Source organism: Pholis gunnellus, assembly GCF_910591455.1.
Source record: "Pholis gunnellus genome assembly, chromosome: 9".
Classification (NCBI taxonomy): domain Eukaryota; kingdom Metazoa; phylum Chordata; class Actinopteri; order Perciformes; family Pholidae; genus Pholis; species Pholis gunnellus.
In genome coordinates, this window is record NC_136535.1 from 5581445 (window position 1) to 5601922 (window position 20478).

A 20478-nucleotide genomic window follows, 5' to 3' on the forward strand; every position below is an offset into this window, starting at 1 on the left:
TATTCAAACATTCTATAATCACTATTTGCTCTGCAAGAGCACCTGCGAGTCAAGGTCGGAGGCTCATTTTACCCTTGGTAATCCCCATTCGGCAATTTCCGTGAGGAGCGTACAAGAACGTTATTCGTCGTGACGTCATTCTCGGAGAAAGCCCGCCTCTTTCTCTTAAGAGAAGACAGACGGCCATTTTAAGTTTATCAGTCGTCATTTCACATCGCTACTGTAGGACGGAGAACGTCAGGACTCAATTTCATCATATTTCTCTTACAACTGTAGTGGAGAATTGCCTACTATGAACTGAAACTCTTCCTTAAAACCAAAAACAAGTAGATCCTAGTGAAGTGACGCATAAGCCAGTAGATTCCAGTGTCGAGTTGTAATTTTTTTGCACCTCAATGTAGCTAGAGGAAATGGCTGTGGAAAGCATGACTGTCCATCCAAACTCCCCAACTACCAACCACGAACACAACAGTCTCCTGACTGACGAAAGGTCGAGTAATTCTACAATCATATTTATATGAAATTATTTATTTGTCCTGTGCTTTTACACAAAAAGCCCGGGTTTCTTTTTCCTTTTTTTGTCAGAGGGATTAAACTCGCCTTTTCTGGAAAACGAGTACAGAGGTAAAGAACGCCATGTTGACACGACACCGCCAACTGGGAGGCCAGACCTCACCCGGGATAACGTTATTCCCTGTATTTTATTACTCAATCAACGGTCAATCGACTCCAGACAACGTGTATGAAGAAAGAGCCGAGGTTGAAAGAGCTGATTAATAACTTCACCGCCATTCTATCCAACTCAACGATTCCAAAGCATCGCTTAATTACGTTCCCATTGTTAAACAGTTAACTAATTTGCTTTAATTCAATTAATTGTGTGTGTGTGTGTGGTCACAGTAACCGTTATCCCACAGATCCCAAAACAATCCGAGCAATAGTCTTTTGCTAACGAAGGGCCTATTTCAAGCTAACTTGGCAACATTAGCTTGTTGGCTATCGTTACAAACGTTGGCACACGAGAGACAGGCTAAGCTAACGGCTAATGTGTTTAGTTAATGGTAATTCCACATTGACTTTTCAAACCGCTCCATCGAAATAAACGTCGCGTTAACTAATACATTGAGAACAACTTCGTGTATGTTAATCGATCAGTATGGGCTATTAATTATCTTATAAACCGTTCAGACCTCTTCGTTCAGTTGGTGTAAACGTAAAGCTAACTGTTAGCTAACGCGAAGCTACTTCTCGATCAAGTAGCTCTACGCACTTAAAAATAGCCCTCGAGTCGTCGCCTTCCTAGATTAATAACGCTCGTATGAAACATTTCTTCAGTCCCGGTTGGCCTTTAATAATTGGGAGTTGTACCCTCTCAAGTATCAAACGCTAAATATTAGTTTTTGAAAGGTACGTTAACGACTAATCAGTTTTGTAGCCTGTTCGCTTTCTTTAGCTAGCTTTTTTTTTCAACGCGTTTGTGCTGCCTGCTGTCATGGATGTTTGTCTAATACATCACTTTTATTCACAGTCGTGCCCACACTGAGTCGTCCCAAACATCCACCAAAGTCCCCCCAAAAATGTGTAAAACGTCTGCAAAGCATCCCAGAAGTGTTTCAAGTCAAACACAAAGTTCCCTTTTTTTTGTCTCCCCAGTCCCCAGTTGGCAAATGTGCTGAATGTTAACTCAGTTGGCCCCACAAACCCCACTAGTGTCCCTAAAAGGTTCGAGAGCAAAAAAAAAACCAAAGCGTTTTCAATGTTTTTGAGTGCAATATGTGAAGAAACCCTGTCACAGTAAGTATTCCCCATTTTAATCATGGCCCTTTGCTTCTAGTATGAGTTATAGACTCATCCATTGAGCTAATAATGTACCATAATGCATGGTAAATCCTGTGATTCAACCATCCCTCATAGACTAGAGTGATCTTGTGCTTTGTTGGACTTTTAGAACTTCACGATTGTCTGCTAGTTGGGCATGGTCAGAGATGTTGCTATCAGTTTGGTATCGTGTCAATGGACATAAATGGAAACTTTTTATTCGTTAATATGGAGGAAATACCTGGATCTTGCTGCACTTAGTCGTCAGCAGTACGTGGATACTTGTGTAGGGTCTAATCAATAACAGTTATTCCTCTCACAGGTCTATTACGTTTTGTCGGTGGACTTGTGTTCCCACTAACCTGACCTGGTAATCACTTTGGCTGAGCGTAGAGAAGTCGAGATGGAGTTTGTTTGCATTGCAATTTTTTTTCCCCCTGAAATTGGCACATTGTTGGCAGCAGGTGATGTTTGCACAGCATCTCAACAGGCCAGATAGGCCACCAGCGTCTGCCTGTAGTGGATCCCAGCCACTCCCTACTCAGTAATACTTGCTTCCATAGTACAGTAAAATCCCTGTGTTATGATAGAGAGGCCTCAACTGTGACTGCTCCGTGTGACTGACTCCTTGACGGGTCTTTGATTAACGGGCCAGCTTCACGGCACACACTGATTTAGTGAGGTCGAGGGGTGACTTGGCGGTGGGAGATGATTTTCCTAAATTTGTGGCGTTTGGATTCAAAGCTGGTGCAGGACAAGGAACACGTTAGAGTTTAGCAAAGTAAAGCAAAAACGTGTCAATGTTAAAGTATTTTGAGTAAACATGCAGATTATTGAGCCAATAATGACTGAAAACACCACGCAATTTGTGTATATTTATATTTTAGGAGCTACTTTGCATACAGTGACGGTAAAGATGCTAAAAGTAGCTGAGGATTCTATTTTCGAATGACCCCCAAATATGAAGAAATATGTTTGTTCTAGATTGTGTTCTGTAACACACAGCAGAGTTAAATTATCCGGATAACTTTGCTGCGAAAATCCCGCAACTCCATCGAGGTCTTTTTCGTGGCTTCAGACTCGTAAAAAAAAGATTTTGGCAAGTTAACAAACTCCGGTACGACTTCAATAGAATGTTCAAATGATGGTTTTAAAAAAGTCTGTATTCTCTGTCAGAAAATACAAAGTTGTTTACTTCGAATTTGCTTTGTTCCAAGGATGAAATCTACTAATGTGTAGCGTTCACCGGTAGCTGGAAACAACTCTCCGTATGACTGTTATTGCTCCGCAGATGAGCATTTTGTTGGCGACAGAGAGCTGAGGCGCATGTTATTAAGGCAGATTATTGTCCTATCTCCCCAGAGGAAGCTGGCATGCTGAGGATGTGGTGGGGTGCAGTGTGTACACACACAGTGAAGCTGACATTTTGCCTCAAAGCCGCCACCTGCTTTGTGTCCTCCGTTCACCGTGTGCTCGTTGATGGATTTTCGTTTTCAGGATATTGTAATGCGGTGGATCCTGTTCACTTCGCTCTGGCCTCAGGCCTCCCTCTCAGCCTGCTGCAGACAGCACTCTGGGGGTGTGGGCCTATGTGGGAGAGCCAGGACCCGACTGCTCAGACAGGGAGTGTTAAACACTTTGTCATTAATATGTGATCCCTGTTCTTGCCTGTTCCATAAATAATATCACACCCGTGCCACCGGAAAAAGCAGAAAAAACACTGATCGAGTCAAGAATATGGTCAAGAGGTGGTTGTGATCTGGTGCTTGGATTACAAATGGTGGCTGGTAGGGAAAGAGTACATGCTAATCATTTGTATTAGTTTAATGTAAAAAAAACATTAGTGAATTTGGATTTAATAGCAGCTTTAGCTTGTCAAAACAACGTCCCCCCTTAAACTCAACTCGCCCACGGCAACCAGTCTCTGCAGGATCAGGCCTGCATGTGATCCATGTCAATTAGGAACTCATGGTCCTGCCCTGGCAGTGGACCACAGTAACAGCGCATTAGTCATTTCCTGTCCGTCCCACTAGTACTGCAGTAGAACTGGGACCCCCTCAGCCTCGGACATTTTGGTGGGTTTGACCTAATGTGTGTGTGTGTGTGTGTGTGTGGTGGCGCTTCAGAACCGTATGCCAGAAAGGTCGCGTGTTCACACTATAAAACGGATATTACACGTGACACTTGCTTAGGTAGACCCGACACGATGGCGTGTGCAGCGAGAACATTCAAATGATGCGGTTAAGTCCAATTAGAATGGTGATTTTAAATTTGTTTGCTTTCTACATTGTGAATGCATGTATAGCAGTGCCACGTGTGCAATATTTATTGTATTTAATTATCTCAACCTTGTGTTGGCTTATTATTCTGTGGCAGCTTGTTTAGCTGGTGACATTAACAATCGGGTGTTTGCCAAACTGAAGGTATTAATTATAATCACACTGCATGTCCCTTATGCTGATGTGGATGTTTTTGTACTAGTAAGATAACGTACACTCGGTGTATGCAGCGTTCACCTGGCGCGTGTCTTCAGTGGTCCGTTTTAGGAGAGTCCCATGTTCACTGCAGGCATTTAGTTATGAGCATATTTCATATTTCTAAGTGGAGTCATATGTGAAGCAATGGCTTCATCAGTAGTATAAACAGGCAAACATCTGTGAGAAATATGTGTAAGTGTATATATATATATATGTGGAAGTATATATATATTATATCACTAGCAGTCACAGGCACTTAAAAAGACACAGACTTGCATTTTTAAACTAAAAGCGACGTGTATCACCAATCGTAGCACACAGTGTTTGTTTTAAAAAGCAGGTAGCTCGTAGTGCTGTTTAGAATAAGAACTCTTCAGGGCAATAGGTGCTGCAAGGACAACATTCAAAGCGTGCCAAGTGGACCCAAGGCCACAAATGTAACAGTTAAAAAGCTATTTTTCAAATGACTGACGTGTTTCAGCCCAAATTATGCCTCAGGGTCTCAGTCAGCTGTTACTTAAGTTAACCCTGGTTTGACTCACAACAATGGAAGTGTTGCAACTTTAACATGGGTGCTGGAACACTATGAATCCTTAAAGTGTAATAGTCCCTAATGTCAACCGCACTAAGCCTCTGTACTCCTTTTTCATCCGCGACAGCTGAAAACAAACCATTAAAAATGCACTTTTATGTTGTTTTTTTATATCTTTTTTTAAAAATGGTTCCCAAAACTTCTAAGAAGCTGGGCAGAGTGAGCCACAGCCCACGAGAATATGGCATATGTAACTCCCTCTGTGTGTTTACATATACAGACCAGAGGATGGAGAGCTGGAGGAGGGCGAGCTGGAAGATGACGGGGGAGAAGTGGAGGAGGAGGAGGACATTGGTGGAGGTACGTCCGCAGCAGCAACAGCTGCAGTAGTTGTAGCAGCAGCACCAGGAGGAGGAGGAGGAGGAGGAGGAGGAGGAGGAGGAGATGGCGGTGGCGGTGGCGGTGGCGGTGATGAAGCAGGCGGAGGAGGCGAAGCCGGAGGGGACGCAGCCCAGCGAAGCAAGGAGCGCCACGCCAGCAGCAATTCGGATGAAGAGAGATCCCACCGTCGCAAGAGGAAGAGGAAGAAAGAGAGAGAGCGAGAGAGGGAGAAGAGGAGGTCCAAGAAGAAACGCAAATCCAAACACAAAGTACGATTGTCGACGAGTAGAGATCTGAGATAGACCCGCCTTTTTATTTCGACTTTATTCCCTGATTATCTCTATATTCTTTCTCCCCTCCTCTCAGCGTCATGCGTCCTCTGATGACGAACACTCCGACTTCAGCGACGACTCTGACTACAGTCCCAGTGAGAAGAGGAAGTACAGAGAGTACAGTCCACAGTACCCCCCCCCGCCTGTAAGTCAACAGAGCTATTGCTGAATGTATCTCAATCAAATGCTTTTTTAAGTAACTTTCAGTATTCCTGATAAGTCAACATTCAATAAAGTTCCGTGCGAAGTAAAATCTGCTAACACGTTAACTTGTCTCCAGACCCACGGGGGCTACGGCGGCTCAAAGAAGGCCGGCTACATGAAGATGGACAAGCAGAGCTACGGAGGCTACGAAGAGTTCGAAGAGGACAACTTCGAGGGGGAGGAAGAGGAGGACATCGGGGACGAGGACTACGACGACTTCACCAAGGAGCTCAACCAGTACCGCAAGGCCAAGGAGGGAGGAGGCGGCCGTGGACGAGGTGGGTCCTCGGCGGTCGGGTCAAAGCTGTTGGAGTTGAAAAATCGACTTCTGCACGGTAAATATTTGCCCAGTTGAAATTTAATCCAATTTTCAGTGAGTGTGTGAGACCAGATGTGGTGGAGAGGTCCTGAACTACATTTATGACAATGTGTAGTCCAAAATAATGTGCCACTGTGTGACGAATGCTCAGTAGCAGATTTCTCACTGCCTTTCTGCTTTATTTACTCGCTACTCTTGTTTCATTTGCACGTTTATGGACAAGACAAAGGAGCTTATTTGCAGAAAAGCTTCTTATCAATTCAAATTCCACAGATAAGTCGCTGACTCGTTTCATTTTGTCCTTTGTCTCTGCGTCTCTGCAGGGGGCAAAGGTCGCATGAAGAACCAGAGAGGCCGTGGAGGAATGAGGGGAGGGAGGAGGGGAAGAGGAGGAGGCCGAGGAAGAGGAGGCCGAGGTGGTGGTGGAGGTGGTGGAGGAGGTGGTGGAGGAGGAGGTGGTGGTGGTGGAGGAGGAGGAGGAGGAGGAGGAGGAAAGATGGGAGGAGACAATGACGATGGAGACGGCTACGGGGAAGAGATGGAGGTGAGTTTTGGCGTTCAGGATGAGACCTGTTTATTTGCTTTGGTCAAAGTCCACGAAACAAGTTGTTTTGTGTATTTGCACAGTTGGTTAAATATATTTCACATGGAAGCATTCCAGTGAACAAAAAAGCACTTGGAGCCAACGATTTCCTTCATTTTTACATGAGAAAGTAGTTCATTCTGTGTTAGACAAACATGGAACGGTCTGTACTGAATGTGGATCATCTCCTTTTACCAATCAAGCCTGGTGGTGGTTTTATGAAGAGTGATGGGAAAATACAAACACAGGAAAACAAATGTGAAGGCCTTGTCACCACTCTGCACTATTGCTGTGTTCTCTTTTCCCAAACCAAACTTAGAGTACAAATTATTATGTTTCCCAGCTACACTCTTTGGTCACAATGTCTCAGAACCGTTCGTCTAGCAACACATATTTTCGACACTCATTCGAAGTCTATGCTATGATTAAAGTATCGTTAAGCAGACCATCATACAGCCCTTTGCAACAGAGAACTGAAGCCGTTATGTCCAGCTATGCTCTCTTCTAAGCCACCGGACGCCTTTCACAAAAACAGTGATTTCTACTCTCCAAAGACGGAGGTTGCTGGTCTACCGCTGCCTCCATCGATTCGTTTTCTTTGTGTTATTACGTGTGACTGTTCGGATTCACCGGTAGACCAGCAAACTCCCGTGTTCTGCGAGGTATAGTTACTGTGTCTGTCAATGGAGTCCGGTGACTTTGAAGAGATTATAGATAACGGATTCAGTTTCTCGTAACAACTAACAGTCTGATGGCAGGTAATAATAATAATAATCTCATACAAGCCACTTCAAAAGCTATCCCTTTAAATATGTGACACTTGACACGTGAAATCTGTTCTTACAGTTTGGAGATGATGACTATGACAACATGGGCGGCGGCGGCGGCGGCGGCGGCGGCGGCGACGACGACTACGATGACTACTCAAAAGAACTCAATCAGTACAAGAAGTCCAAAGACAGAGGCAGAGGTGAGTTTGGATCTTCGGTAGTTGTTCATGTTTGTGTGGGTTTTTCATCTTTTCTTTTCCTGAAGAAAAGGTTCATTCAGTTCAGTTCCCTTTAGAGCAAGCACAGGCTTACAGTCCCGCTCACTCTGTCTTCAATCTCTTCACCAGGGCTTAAAGGTGGCCGCGGCCGAGGGAGAGGTAAAGGAGGACGGGGTATGATGAGAGGAGGAAGGGGTCGAAACCGCGGGAGAGGAAGAGGTGACATGTGCAACGACGACGACAACAACAACGGAGACATGGACAACGGGGTGAGGCTGTTGTACTGATGTCAGATCAGCCCAAAGTGTCTTGATTCAAAGTGGGTTAATGCAAATGTCTGCTTCACTCCAGTCTGGTGCCCCCGGGACTAATTCCTTTATAGTGATAAGACCCGAGGAGTAAAATTACATTCATCTTCTCTTTCTTACTCATTGCTTCACACTCTGCTTTCTCCCTCTGTCTGTGTGTGTGTGTGTGTGTGTGTGTTTTAGGACGGAGGTGGTGGAGGTGATGGTCCAGGACCGGGGAGGAGGAACATGAACGAGAAGCACCAGGATAAGAAAGGAAAGGCCATCTGCAAGTACTACATCGAGGGACGATGCACCTGGGTACGATCACTTTTTTTGTGCTGGCTGCGTTCCAATGTATTTTTTTCATTCAAGTTATGTTCAGTTGTTTTTTTAAAAAGTCCATGATCAATAGAAATTCACAGAAAATTCAGAAAATAGTCATGATTTTGATACCCAATCACATTGTGGATTTGTCTCTGGTGTTCCTCGAGGTCTTGGTCTCTTGATTTGGTATTTTGGAGGGATTTCTGATCATTTTAATTTTTTCTTGAGTATGAAAATTGTTTGTAATTTAGGACCAAAATTGTGTAACAAATGGTATCAACCCAAAAGCTGGAACAACTTAAGACATAATATAGCATGAAATGGCCATCATTTACTTCCACCATAGTGTGCTTAGCTCTTATACACGTTCACAATTTATTTTAATTAATGTTTATTTTGATTTATGACTAAAAGCTTTAAGATGATGTACACCACTTCTATGTAGCGTGTACTGTTGACCTGCTATCTGCCAATAAGATCTCCCTACAAAAACAGGTCTGTGTGGGTCTCTTAGAGTTAAAACAGCTACATGTGTTTAAAATATGGTTACACTCAGATGACTCTCAAAGGAAACTTGGCACCTGTGAGCTGTAGAAAGATGAAGAGGCCACGAATACGTTTCGGGTGATTAAAAACTATCCAGGTACCATTTAGTAACGCGCAACCAATCACATTATGGATTTATTCCGTCCGTCCTGGTCTATAAGTTATCCTCTGGCAGCTCTTTCAGACATGTCAGTCATGAGCCCTCACATTTCATTCTGGGCCCTTTTTCTTTTTTTCCACCACCAGGGGGACCACTGCAACTTCAGCCACGACATCGAGCTGCCCAAGAAGAAGGAGCTGTGCAAGTTCTACATCACTGGATTTTGTGCCCGAGCAGACCACTGTCCTTACATGCATGATATCCTTCACATTTGACCACACAGAGAGACTCTTTATTACTACATGGGATTTATGGGGATATTACCAGCTGCCAATTTGTTACCGCGGAATTATGAATCCGACTGCTTGTCTTGGCAAGACCCGCCCTGCGTAGCTGGTAAAGGGAGAGCTGATTGGTTAGGGTTAAGCATTGACTTTGAGCATGGGCGCAGGGCCAATCCTAGCGCTTGAATGCTTCACAGGGCATCCAGAAGTTTGTGTTTTCTGTCTAGTTTTCTTTTTTGAGTGTTCCTCCTTGACTCCAGTGCCACGTGAATTCCCCTGTAAGCTGTTCCACACCACGGGGAACTGCGTCAACGGCGACGAATGCATGTTTTCCCACGACGCCCTCAACGATGACACGCAGGACCTGCTCAACAAGGTAGGATCCTCTTAACACCGCTGTTTTCTGTGAGCTCAGTAGATCTTTAAAAGGTCTGAAAGCTATGTTTTTGTTACTATCATATGTACGTCCAGCTCCTTTAAACGTCTTTTGTTTTCATGAATACCTTGAGAAAATATTTCCGATAAACTCACAGGTGGAGATCTTTGTTTTCTAGATGCTGGCAGAGGATGCAGAGGCCGGAGCCGAGGACGAGAAGGAGGTGGAGGAGCTGAAGAAGCAGGGGATCAACCCTCTCCCCAAACCCCCTCCTGGAGTCGGCCTCCTCCCCACCCCTCCTCGGCCAATCCCCTTAGACAGCAACCTAGGGCCTGGGGATTTCGGCGGACCTGCGGTGGGTGACTTTGGGGGTCCTCCTGGACCTAACCAGGGGCCCATTTCCAACAAAGGTCCCCCAGGCCCTGGTCCTGGGGGACCTTTGCCTCACCCCTGTGCTGGTCCCCCTGTCCATGGACCTGACGGAAGTCCCTTCCAAGGCGGGCCCCCAAATCCCATCGGCCCTCCCCCCCACATGGGCCCCCCACCTCCTTGTGGCGGAGGGGGAGGCTCCGCAGGGAAAAAGATCCCCTCGCTCTTTGAGATTAAAGTGAAGCCGACGGGACAGCTGGCTCATAAACTGGCCGTCAGGTAAGAAATCCGAAAAGAAACATTATTATCTTTTTATATTTATATTTGTAGAATTTATAGATTTGTAGAGTGCAGCTCAATAAAGGAAAACTCTGCGGAGACTCGATCTTTGGAATAACAAGTAGGATTGAAAGGGGTCTCTGAACATGGTTTAGCTATGACAGCAGTTAAAAGCTCTACAGCCGACAGGCAGCGAGTGTTTGTTAAGAAACAGCCAAAGTTATGTCCTGAAAGTTCTCCCTTCCGTAAGCACCCCCCACTGCATATTTAAAGTCACACATGACCACTATGACTAGTCAACTGCTGTCCACAGCGCCCCCAGCTGCATATCTGCTGTAGATGCACTGCCACTGCTTTATTACTGCCCTGTTCTAAAACCACAGAGCAGCGGTCAGTCCACAGCGCTGCACAGCGTGGACTAGTGGTTTTGATAGTGGACTAGTCTGTGAAACCCATGTTCAGGTCCATAGCACTACCGCACAACTCTTTAAAGAGTAAGCAAGTGTGAAACAAGAAAAAGGGGAAATAACTTCTGATGGAATGAAAACCACAGAATGGGACCCGGATCAGTAGATCGTGAGATTAAGTGACCAAACATGTGATTTACTAACTCAAAAAACTCTTCCTGATTTCACCCTGCCAAGTGTCTTTGAAGCCCACTCTGTGAATCCTAACTCCTCTTCTCCTTCCTCTATCAGAGGCCAGACTCCCAGCGGCAACCAGGGCCAGACGGCCCCACCCCAAGGGGCCCCTACTGGCCCCCCACCCTGCTTCCCTCCTCCCCCGGGGATGATGCCCCCTGACATGCAGAACATGGGCCCCAACCTCGGGATGAACCAGGGGCCCCCCAACATGGGCCCCGGCGGACCGCCCATGATGGGAGGATTCGGGTCTGGTGACGGCCCTCCACATGGTGGGGCCATGCCTCCAGGTCCTCCTCCGGGAGGAAACTTCTTTAATAACTTCTTCAATCAGCAGGACAGTATGCAGATGGAGGGAGTGGTGCAAGAAGGTGAGAGTCAACCTCACTCGTCAAACTGAACGATTGACGACTGAGTAGCAAGTTAGCTTTTGGTGCAGTCAGTTGATTGATGCATAGTATTTTTGCTAGTGGTTGCAAAGTTAAGCCCAAGGGGAAAATAAACTCACTAATACCCACAAACATCTGGCTGTTGACGTCGTCGGAGGTAAAGGTTACGAGCGGCATTCATTCCCGGGACAAAAGACTGCAGTAGTTCTCTGGAATTTATCGGCTGCAGCTCCAATAGGCAGTGATGGAAACGTGACGCACTCCTTTTTGCACCTTTTCTGGTGCAATGCTGTAAGATGCACATTACAGTGAATTTAAAATAAGGTCAACAGGAATTTAATTAATAAACTCTCCTCAAAGCCACCAGAGTCCAGTCAGACGAGTCAGTTCACCTCGCTGATTACATTCTAACTCGACAGAAACACAATAAACACTCATCAGAACCGTCTTTCCACTGATCCAACAATCACCAACTCCGGTTTTTGGAGGAAATAATAAATAATTCACTGAGTTAGATGGGAAAATAAATGGCCGTTATATGCTCTCCTCAAAGCTACTGGACTCCATTGACAGAAACATTTAACATCGTTGATTCGTTGTCATTCAGACTTGACAAACAAAATAAAACTCACCGAAACCGTCTTTGTTAGTGTTTCCACTGTTCTATCAATCACCAACTCTGGTTTGAGAGTTTGCAAGAGAGACTGATTAAGTAACAGATAGAAAAACGACCTCACACAATGGGAAAGGAAAGTATGGCCTGCTTTTAGCAGGTTATCTGCCGTCTTAAAAAAGAAAATATGCATATATGAGCTCATTTTGGTGGAAATGTGGTATCACTGTTTCTGCACTGACACCCTGCTGTTCTGTCTCAGGTGACAACTACCAGGGTTTTGCTGGCATGGACGAGAGAGGGGGAAATGTTGGAAATCAGTCAGGCGGCCCAGACGGCTCTGCTAATGGAGCGTCAGCCAATCAGGGAGGGATCTCCGTGCCCGACTTCCTGCCGCCAGCGCAGCGCGTCCTGTTCATGAGGATCCAACAGAAGCAGCAGGAAGAAGAGGAGAGAGCTCGCAGGATGGCCGAGGGAGGAGCAGAGAAGAGCAGAGACACTGAAGGTAGAAACTTCTTCCCTGTGCCCAGTGTGGAGGTGAACTACAGCGGCCGCTGCTAAAACCCAAATGGCCCTATTTAGATCCAATCTTTAGTTTGTCCATTCTGGGCTACTGTAGAAACCTGGCGGCGGGCGCCGTGAAGAGGACCCGCCCCGTCTGTAGATATAAACGACTCATTCTAACGGACACGATTCTTATTTTCAGGTTATTATACAAATAAAATATTGTATTTCAAGTCTGCAAATGGATCAGCTGTCACTTTAAAAAAACGAAACGTTTTCCCACCTTCTCAAAAGTCAACAGAAACCTAAATAATGACGCCTTCAATTATTCAAGTTAATCAAATGTGTGTCTGTTCTAAAGAATATCTATTTAACACCCAAACATGTGCGTCCTTCTTTCTCAGGTGACTCAGGGAACTGGTACTCCAGTGAGGATGAGGATGGCGGCGGTAGCGTGACCTCCATCTTGAAGACGCTCCGTCAGCAGACCCAGGCTCCCCATAAATCCGACGGCCCCCCGAGCGACCCCCGCCTACAGAAGGCCTCTCCCGCCAGCGCTCCGGCCCGGCCGGCGGACCCCCGCTTGGGTCGGGACCCGCGCCTGGCGCGTGCCACAGACTCTGCCGACTCCATGCCCGCTCTGGCCTCCTCCGGACCGCCTGCGGACCCCAGGTTGGCCCGGCTAGCTGCTGCCGTTTCGGCAGGACCCACCTCCCACTCGCCTCCCGCTCCCAAACTAGAGCCGCCTCTGGTCTACAAGCCCCCGCCGCTCACGACCCCGGCAGCCGAGGAGGAGGAGACGGAGCGGGTTCTGCGGGACAAGCCGGTGCCGATTCCTCTGGACCCGCTCATGGGCATGGCTCTGAGAGACCCGCGCTCGCAGCTGCAGCAGTTCAGCCACATCAAGAAGGATATCCTTCTCCACATGCCGGCCTTCAGCAAAACCATCACCTGGTCGCCCGAGGATCTCCTCCCTCTACCAATCCCCAAGCCGGACCTCCTTCCACTCCCACCAGGCATCCCTCCCGTCTCCTCCATAGACCCGCGTCTGTCCCGCACTCAGCAGCCGCTCCCAACGTCGCTCCCTCACCCGCAACCCCCTCCCGTTCAGCCCCCTCCCCCCTCCTTGGACCGCCCTGCTCCCTCTTCTTCTTCCTCCTCCTCCTCTTCCTCTCTCCCAGATTTTGAACTGCTGTCTCGTATTTTGAAGACTGTCAACTCTAGCCCGTCCCAGACTCCTTCCCCTCCTCTCCTACCCACCCCTACCGCCCCCATGTCGCTGCTGGGTCCACCTCCCCCCATGCCTCCCCCGCCTGTAGAGAAGCCCGTAGACCCCCGTGTGTCCCGTAAAGTCCTCACCGACCCCCGTCTCCAGCCGCAGAAGTCAGCACTGAAGCAACCCTCCGACCCCGTGCCTCCTCCCATCTCCTCTACTGCCCCGGCGACCACGTCCAGCTCCCCCCCCCCCACCATTGCCCCCTACGACCCAAGGTTGCTCTCCTCAGGTGGGGCAGGCCGCGGTGTGGGAGCCGGGGCACCAGGGGGAGCCAGCGTGCTGAGCAGCATCAGTCTGTATGACCCTCGGACTAACAAACCAGGCAGCCCTGGTATCAGCAGCGGCTCTAACAACTCCCCCAACTCAGCCAGCGCAGAGTCCAAACCCAGTGACCCCCCGGCGAGCAAACCCAAGTCCAAGGAGCCCCTGTTTGTTCGGAAGTCGGCGTTGGACCAACCGGAGCCGGAAAAAAGCAGCGAGCAAGGAACCGACCGATACAACAGCTATAATAGGCCGCGGCCCAAGCCCGCGCCCTCGCCCAACTCCACGGGCCAGGGAGGGCCCGCAGCCGCCGCCGCAGGTCAGGGGGCTCCCGGAGCCGCCGGGGATCAGGGGCCCGCGGGCGTCCACAACCTACCGGTGTCCACTCTATTTGGCGCGGTGAAGCAGGCGGCCAAGCCCGGCGGGACGGGCAGCCCCTTCGGAGGCAACAGCCCGGTGCAGCCCGACCAGACGACCGCAGAGCAGGACAAGGCCTCGCTAAAGGACGTTTTCAAAGGCTTTGACCCCACAGCATCGCCCTTCTGCCAGTGACCCCGCCGCACTGATTGTTGTACCGTGACAGACGCCCGTCGTCTGGTTTTAACATTTTCGGACACTGAACAGATCAGTGAAAAAGGAGAAGGAAAAGCGCACTGAGGCAACTGCCCGTAAGACTGTAAGAAGCTTAAGAAGACAAACTATTGTGAACAAACTGATACACACACACACACACACACACACACACACTTTAGCACAGTGTTGCAGATTCTATAAAAGACTCTTGGGTTATGGGAAGGGTTTAAAGTTAAATCTCTATTTTAAACAAACTTATCGATGTATAAATAAATGTATTCTCCTCTTCTCAACACTTAAATGAAAAAAGTTATTCAGATGGCAGCAACGACTCATTTATACGTGATGTTTTAGATTCACATTGTATTTTCATTAATCCTTCATTTCACTTCCTACATCTCCTCACCGTTAAACCGGTCGAAGCGCTTGTCTATATTTTCGTCGGTCAAAGTTGACGCGCTCTTAGCAACTGATGAAATTATGGGATACATCTAATTTTTTCCCGTAAAACTGTTGCTTATTAGTGGTGTTTTTTTGCAATTAAATGAACGGCACTGAAGCAGATCAGCAAGTTTTGTCAAACATTACCATACATTTTTTTCAGTATGACTCACGTTTGCTACAAATATGTAAACTTCAAATTCTGCCATTTTATTTTATTTTTTTACTACTTCGCACTGTCGGTTTGAGTCCTCTTGAGGTCTGTATTCATGTGTTTAATGTCTGTAGCTCCTCCAGCTCTTCATATACTGTTTAATTTCAGATATTTAGCTCTTACCTGAAACAGGTAACTTTGCTGGTACAGGAAGTGACTCTCGGTTCTGCTTCTTTAATCACTACGCCACTATTGTTCCCCCCTTTCAGCCGTCCTGTTTCTTTCTCCTGAACTTTTTGTTTTTATCTTTCTTTAAAAATTTGAGTTTGTAAATGAATGAAGGTAGAAGAGATGGAAAAGTTCCCCGCGTCCCACTTTTGCTAAATGATGCTTAGTCGTTACAGAGGACGGAACCTGCCAGATTAACAAAATATATAAAAAATAACAGTACATTTAAATAGGAGATAATAAATTGGAGAATTTGATACAAAGATTCGTTGATTCAAAAGCAAATTAAAACATCACATTTGATCTATTAATGCCTACATTTATTTAAACATTATTTTCTGTATATTTAATAGCATATTAATTTATTTATCGAGCAATTTTCTTTGTTTTTATTTTGGCCGATTCTTTTACATTAAACAGGTTTTTGTTTGTTCTCTGCAGAAACGGACATTTCATAGCTTCAACCTATTGCTTTTACATTTACAGAAAGTCTCCATCTAGCCTGTGTCTTTTAGTTACTTTGCTTTGATTAACCGTTTTCTTGAGAATGGAATTAAAGGACAGGTCTGCATATTGCGGATTAATTTGCTGCCTCAGCAGCATCAATTCAGAAGCGTTTGGCTTGAGTGGCTGTCGACAGTGTGACAATCAGAAACGAGACTTTGGACCTAAAAGTCAATTAATGCATGAATCCTGCGTTGATCTTTTGCAGGCTGTCAGTCTGAGCTCCTGCATGAAGAGAACCACGTCATTGATCTCAGCACGACCTGTGTTAAACAATGATTATTCAACACGGTTTTCCCTCTCAGGCTTGCGGCTAAAGATCGCACACTTCATGGTGGAAATGTTCATTATTGGGATGGATCCAAAGTTCGGATGATTGTTTCAATAGTTTTTTTCCCTTCACATAGTTTTATACCCCTTAGCACAAACAGTTGATTTCATTGCCAGGGCTTGTTTCAAAATCTTTCTAAACGCGTCGAGGAGCTTCTAGAAGTTCCAGAAGGTGTCGGGAGATCGACCGTGTTGTGTATAAATGTTGATCATTTTAATTTATTTTTTTATACTTGGGTAAATATACTCCCTCACTTGACAGTTTTTGAACCGAATCCTTTTATAAGACAGGAATATGTGATCGCCGCTCACCTCAGTGGGACGTAAGGCGTGACAGTGTGAAGAGAGGAGACAGACGTGTTTATTTTTTACATTTTTTGTTTTGTGTTTTGCAAGATATAAACTAACAAAAGATTCACAATTGCTGCCTCCTGGCAGGCCATGAAAAAGTCTCTTTAGGGGGCTGAGGGTCCGCTATGGCAGGCGTGAAAGTTCTGTTTGATTTGATCTTTCCTTTGTTTGTTTTCTGTTTTCTTGTTTTTTTCCTGCTATGTACATTTGACCAGTATCTGTCTTTGGAGGAGTGGAGTTTTCTAACTGTACACTGTAGGTGAGGTTGTTAAAGTATTTAAATAAAGTTGATACATGATCAACCAGTTAAAACTCTATTTTCTGTATTTTTATTTATATTCCTGAGTTCATTTTGCTAACTTTATATATCTGAAGCCATATTGTTGCTTAAATCTAAATGAAAACCAAACATCTGGAGACCAAACATGTTTCCCTACTTGCAGTCGGGATCTAAGAAGTTGATGCTGATGATTCTATGAACTTGTGATCCGCAGCAGCGACTGCTAAAGATGTAGAAGCTGCCATCTCTGTCGTCATAGCAGACAAAAGAACAACAACTTTTGTTTGATTTTGTTCCCCTGTTCTCTAAAATATCCACTTTGAATGGGATTGTGTTGTGTTCATTTTTCCTGTGTTTTATGAAAACACCACTAAAGCTTATTTTAAGCTACTTAGAGAACCAGACGGGTGGGGCTGCGGAATCGGGACCATTCAGGCGGGTTGACGTTGTGGTCTCTGAGTTGACCGCTCTCTCCTGTGACTATTTAAAATCCCCTCGCTCTGTTGTTGCTCTCTCGTCCTGCCAGCGGCCTCCCCGAAATGTTCATTTCACTGAAAATCTCGGGACCAAAACCAAAAGCCACAACTGAATTTCAGGAATTCTATTATGCTGTTGCACTATGTAGGCCGGTTGAAAACGACGTCAATATGAGAGGGAAGGCATTTCATAGTGATATACTTTGGTTTTCTTATTTTACAGTTTTACTTATCTGTTATACCAGTACAGTTAACATTTTGAGTTCCACAACAGTCCTGTTCCTCCAGCGATTGAAGCTGCACGGCTCTCTGCTCGCCCTCCGTGGATTTGGATCAGCACCTCAGCAGCACGCCACCTTTTTTTTCTGGTGTGCTACGATCCTCCAGTGACTCACTTCCTGCTCCCCTCCCATCCTGCAACACTGGCTCCAGGAAGACAAACTATTCATCCAGTACCTCAAAGGTTTCCTATCACACACACGCACACGCACGCACACGCACGCACGCTCTGAACTGCCAGTTTATTAGGAATACGGACCTTCTGAGCAGCTGTTTATCTATTTGTTTATTTGGCAGGGACAGTGCACGGCTTCTTAGCTGCACCAGAGTTAGCTACAAGCTAATTTACATCTTGTTCATCACGGATTCTGCAATATATTGTATTGCATGACTGTTGTACGAGACAAAGATTGCGTCTGTGCAGATGGGCATACTGCGTCAGCCCTTTCCACATCTACGATCTGGGGTTGAAATTTGAAGAATGTGCAGACTACTCAAGACCATGAGTCATTGTGTGATTTGTGACATGATGCAATATTATGCTTAGTATCAAATATCCATCAGATAAACAACTGAAGACAGTCACATCAGAGACACTTAAACCAGCACACCATGCGCCAACCTTCATACTCATAGACTGTATATGAGAAGGAGACGTAGACACCGTGACCATTTGGTTTGTGGACTGCTGTTTTGAAGCCTCCAATTCTGCATTTTAGGTCGTCGCCATCTTGTATATTTGGAACCAGAAGTGACACGAGAGGGTGAAGCTAAGTACAACCGAACACTGAACAGGACATTTTTAGGCGACCAAAATGTTGCAATTAATTTTCACGAGCTGAAAACACACGGGGAAAGGGTTAAAGTTGTGAGACGGAAACTCAAACAACTCCCAGACCTGACAACGCTGTGGTAGAGACCTGTCAATCACAAGGTAGCCCCGCCCTAAAGCATACTCTGCTTTATGGTCTATTTAACTCTAAATGGACCATAATTTACGAAATGAACATCATGCTGTATTGAAGACTTGAAACTAGAGATTGAGACCATAAACTCATGTTTACAATGTTTACTGAGGGAATAAATCAAATAAGAAGTAGAGTAGTTTTCTCATAGACTTCTATACAATCACACTTCTATTTATAACCATAGGAGTCGCCCCCTGATGGACATTAGAGAGAATGCAGATTTAAGGCACTCAATCATTAGCTTCACTTTTCAGAACTGGAGGTTGCGTCACATGTACAAACGTCACTCGGCTTGCCTGTTTCAAACTGATTCTGATTGAACAAAAACCACAGTAATGTGGCGTGTACATTATGACTCGTCGAATTTGTCTGAAGGGGAGGGTGTGGACTAGAAACTCGGTGTAACACTGCAAGTCACGACAGCTAATAAGTGATACCAGCTGACGTCATAGAGTGGGCGGGGTCTTACCACACACTGTACCTGCTGTGTGAATCATTTTCTTTCCTGCATGTAAATCCTGGTCTATAATTTAGATACTGTGCAATTTAGCACTGTGCAACCACCAGAACGTCTGTGAAAGTGTATCACATGAACAATAGTTTTGCTTTGACTTGAACTTAAACATGTTTTGACTGAAACCTATTAACATATTCATACCCGTACTCGCATGCTCTCGAAGCTAATCTTTTTGCGTTTTTTGCATTATTACCAACTGGTTGTCTGTGGCTACTTGTTAAATAAATGCTCCATTAAACTTAAAGACATTTTGACCACTAAAAAAAATGAATAAGCATTTTTATTTTTGTTTTAGTCTAAGCAAGTCAAAAGAATAGGTCCTTCTGAATCACTGATGACAGCAACGATGCTTAGATATGTAATAATAGTACAATGAGTAATTTAGTTAAAGTCGCTCCAAAAATGGCACATGCTGCAATTTGACGTGAATTCTAACATTAATAAATAAATATCATCATTTTATGATGATACAACATATCACAACAACGCGTTTCACTGGCTACCCGATACGTACGTCCATCGATCTCTGACACGTTTTTTCCGGTTCCGATGATAGAGCTAGCTAACAAATTGCTTGCAAATCTTGCTTTTTTTTCTCATCTCTGTTGAGAGTTGCACATGCTCAGTAGCGATCGGGCAGGTGTCAGAGGAGAGTGTAACGTTAGCCTGAGCTAGAAAAATTATACTTTAAACTGGAATTCACCCCCAGTAAAACGTCGAAGTGTACAGTATGCAAGGCGTTTAGTGAGGAGGGGTGTTCATGTTTTACAGGTTTGACTTGAGAGCCAGTCCATACAACAATGACAGCAATCGTGTCACATCCATACAGGGTTAGTAGTACAGCTGTTTAGAAATTCTAATGTAGTTTTTGTCTTTAACGCACTGGAATCCGATCGGCACTCGGTATCGGCCGATACACATGTTCAGGTATCGTATTGGGAAGGAAAAATGGTATCCTAACATCTCTAGCTTCAATGAGTTGAAGAGATGCTGGAGAGATACTCTTTGCTTGGATCTAACAAAAGACAATCTGTGGAGCTTCCTCTTGTTGCATAGCCGTGATTGTCTCTGAAACCATTTAAACAGTTGGACAGATATTTGGGGACCTCATTGGGGCCAATGTGGAGCAACGATCTAGAAATATTACTGGGCCCCATGTTTATCTATTCTCCTGCACTATTTCCCTCCTGGAGTCCCCTGAAACACTGACATGTTGTGTGTTCACTGCGTCTTTCATCAGTAATCAGCTTAGCTCCCTGTCGGGTTACCTGTGGTGAGTGTATATATAGAAGACGTGATCCTCTTAGAGGAAGACTTCAGCTGGGATTTGGATGTTGAAGGCCCGTCAGCTGCAGTGCCGCTTCCACGCTTGCGGGGGCGTCGTGTGAAACCTTCACTCGCCTTCATAAAGGTGTGTTATGTCTCTCTCTCTCTCTGCTCGTGTCTGTCTGACTCATCATCCTGGGAATCACTGCTTCATAAATGACACAG

The 20478-nt window shown here is 45.6% G+C and overlaps 1 protein-coding gene across 1 annotated transcript; it reads left to right on the forward strand.

The window, feature by feature from the left end:
- Window positions 1-238: 238 nt before the first annotated feature.
- Window positions 239-16773, forward strand: zc3h4 (zinc finger CCCH-type containing 4). The gene is made up of 14 exons (XM_079166870.1): window positions 239-490; window positions 5108-5477; window positions 5575-5685; window positions 5821-6079; window positions 6387-6607; window positions 7493-7616; window positions 7764-7903; window positions 8126-8242; window positions 9041-9152; window positions 9445-9554; window positions 9733-10202; window positions 10901-11214; window positions 12108-12350; window positions 12754-16773. Exons 1-14 carry the CDS (start codon window positions 411-413, stop codon window positions 14436-14438), a joined length of 4356 nt encoding a protein of 1451 aa, XP_079022996.1. The 5' UTR covers window positions 239-410; the 3' UTR covers window positions 14439-16773.
- The last annotated feature ends 3705 nt before the right edge of the window (window positions 16774-20478 follow it).

Excerpts from the sequence above, each read along its gene's own strand:
- zc3h4 (XM_079166870.1), top strand. The coding sequence starts at position 411 with ATGGCTGTGGAAAGCATGACTGTCCATCCAAACTCCCCAACTACCAAC. Across the intron at positions 491-5,107 it reads AGTCTCCTGACTGACGAAAG|ACCAGAGGATGGAGAGCTGG; the intron begins GTCGAGTAATTC and ends TTACATATACAG. Across the intron at positions 9,555-9,732 it reads CGCAGGACCTGCTCAACAAG|ATGCTGGCAGAGGATGCAGA; the intron begins GTAGGATCCTCT and ends TTTGTTTTCTAG.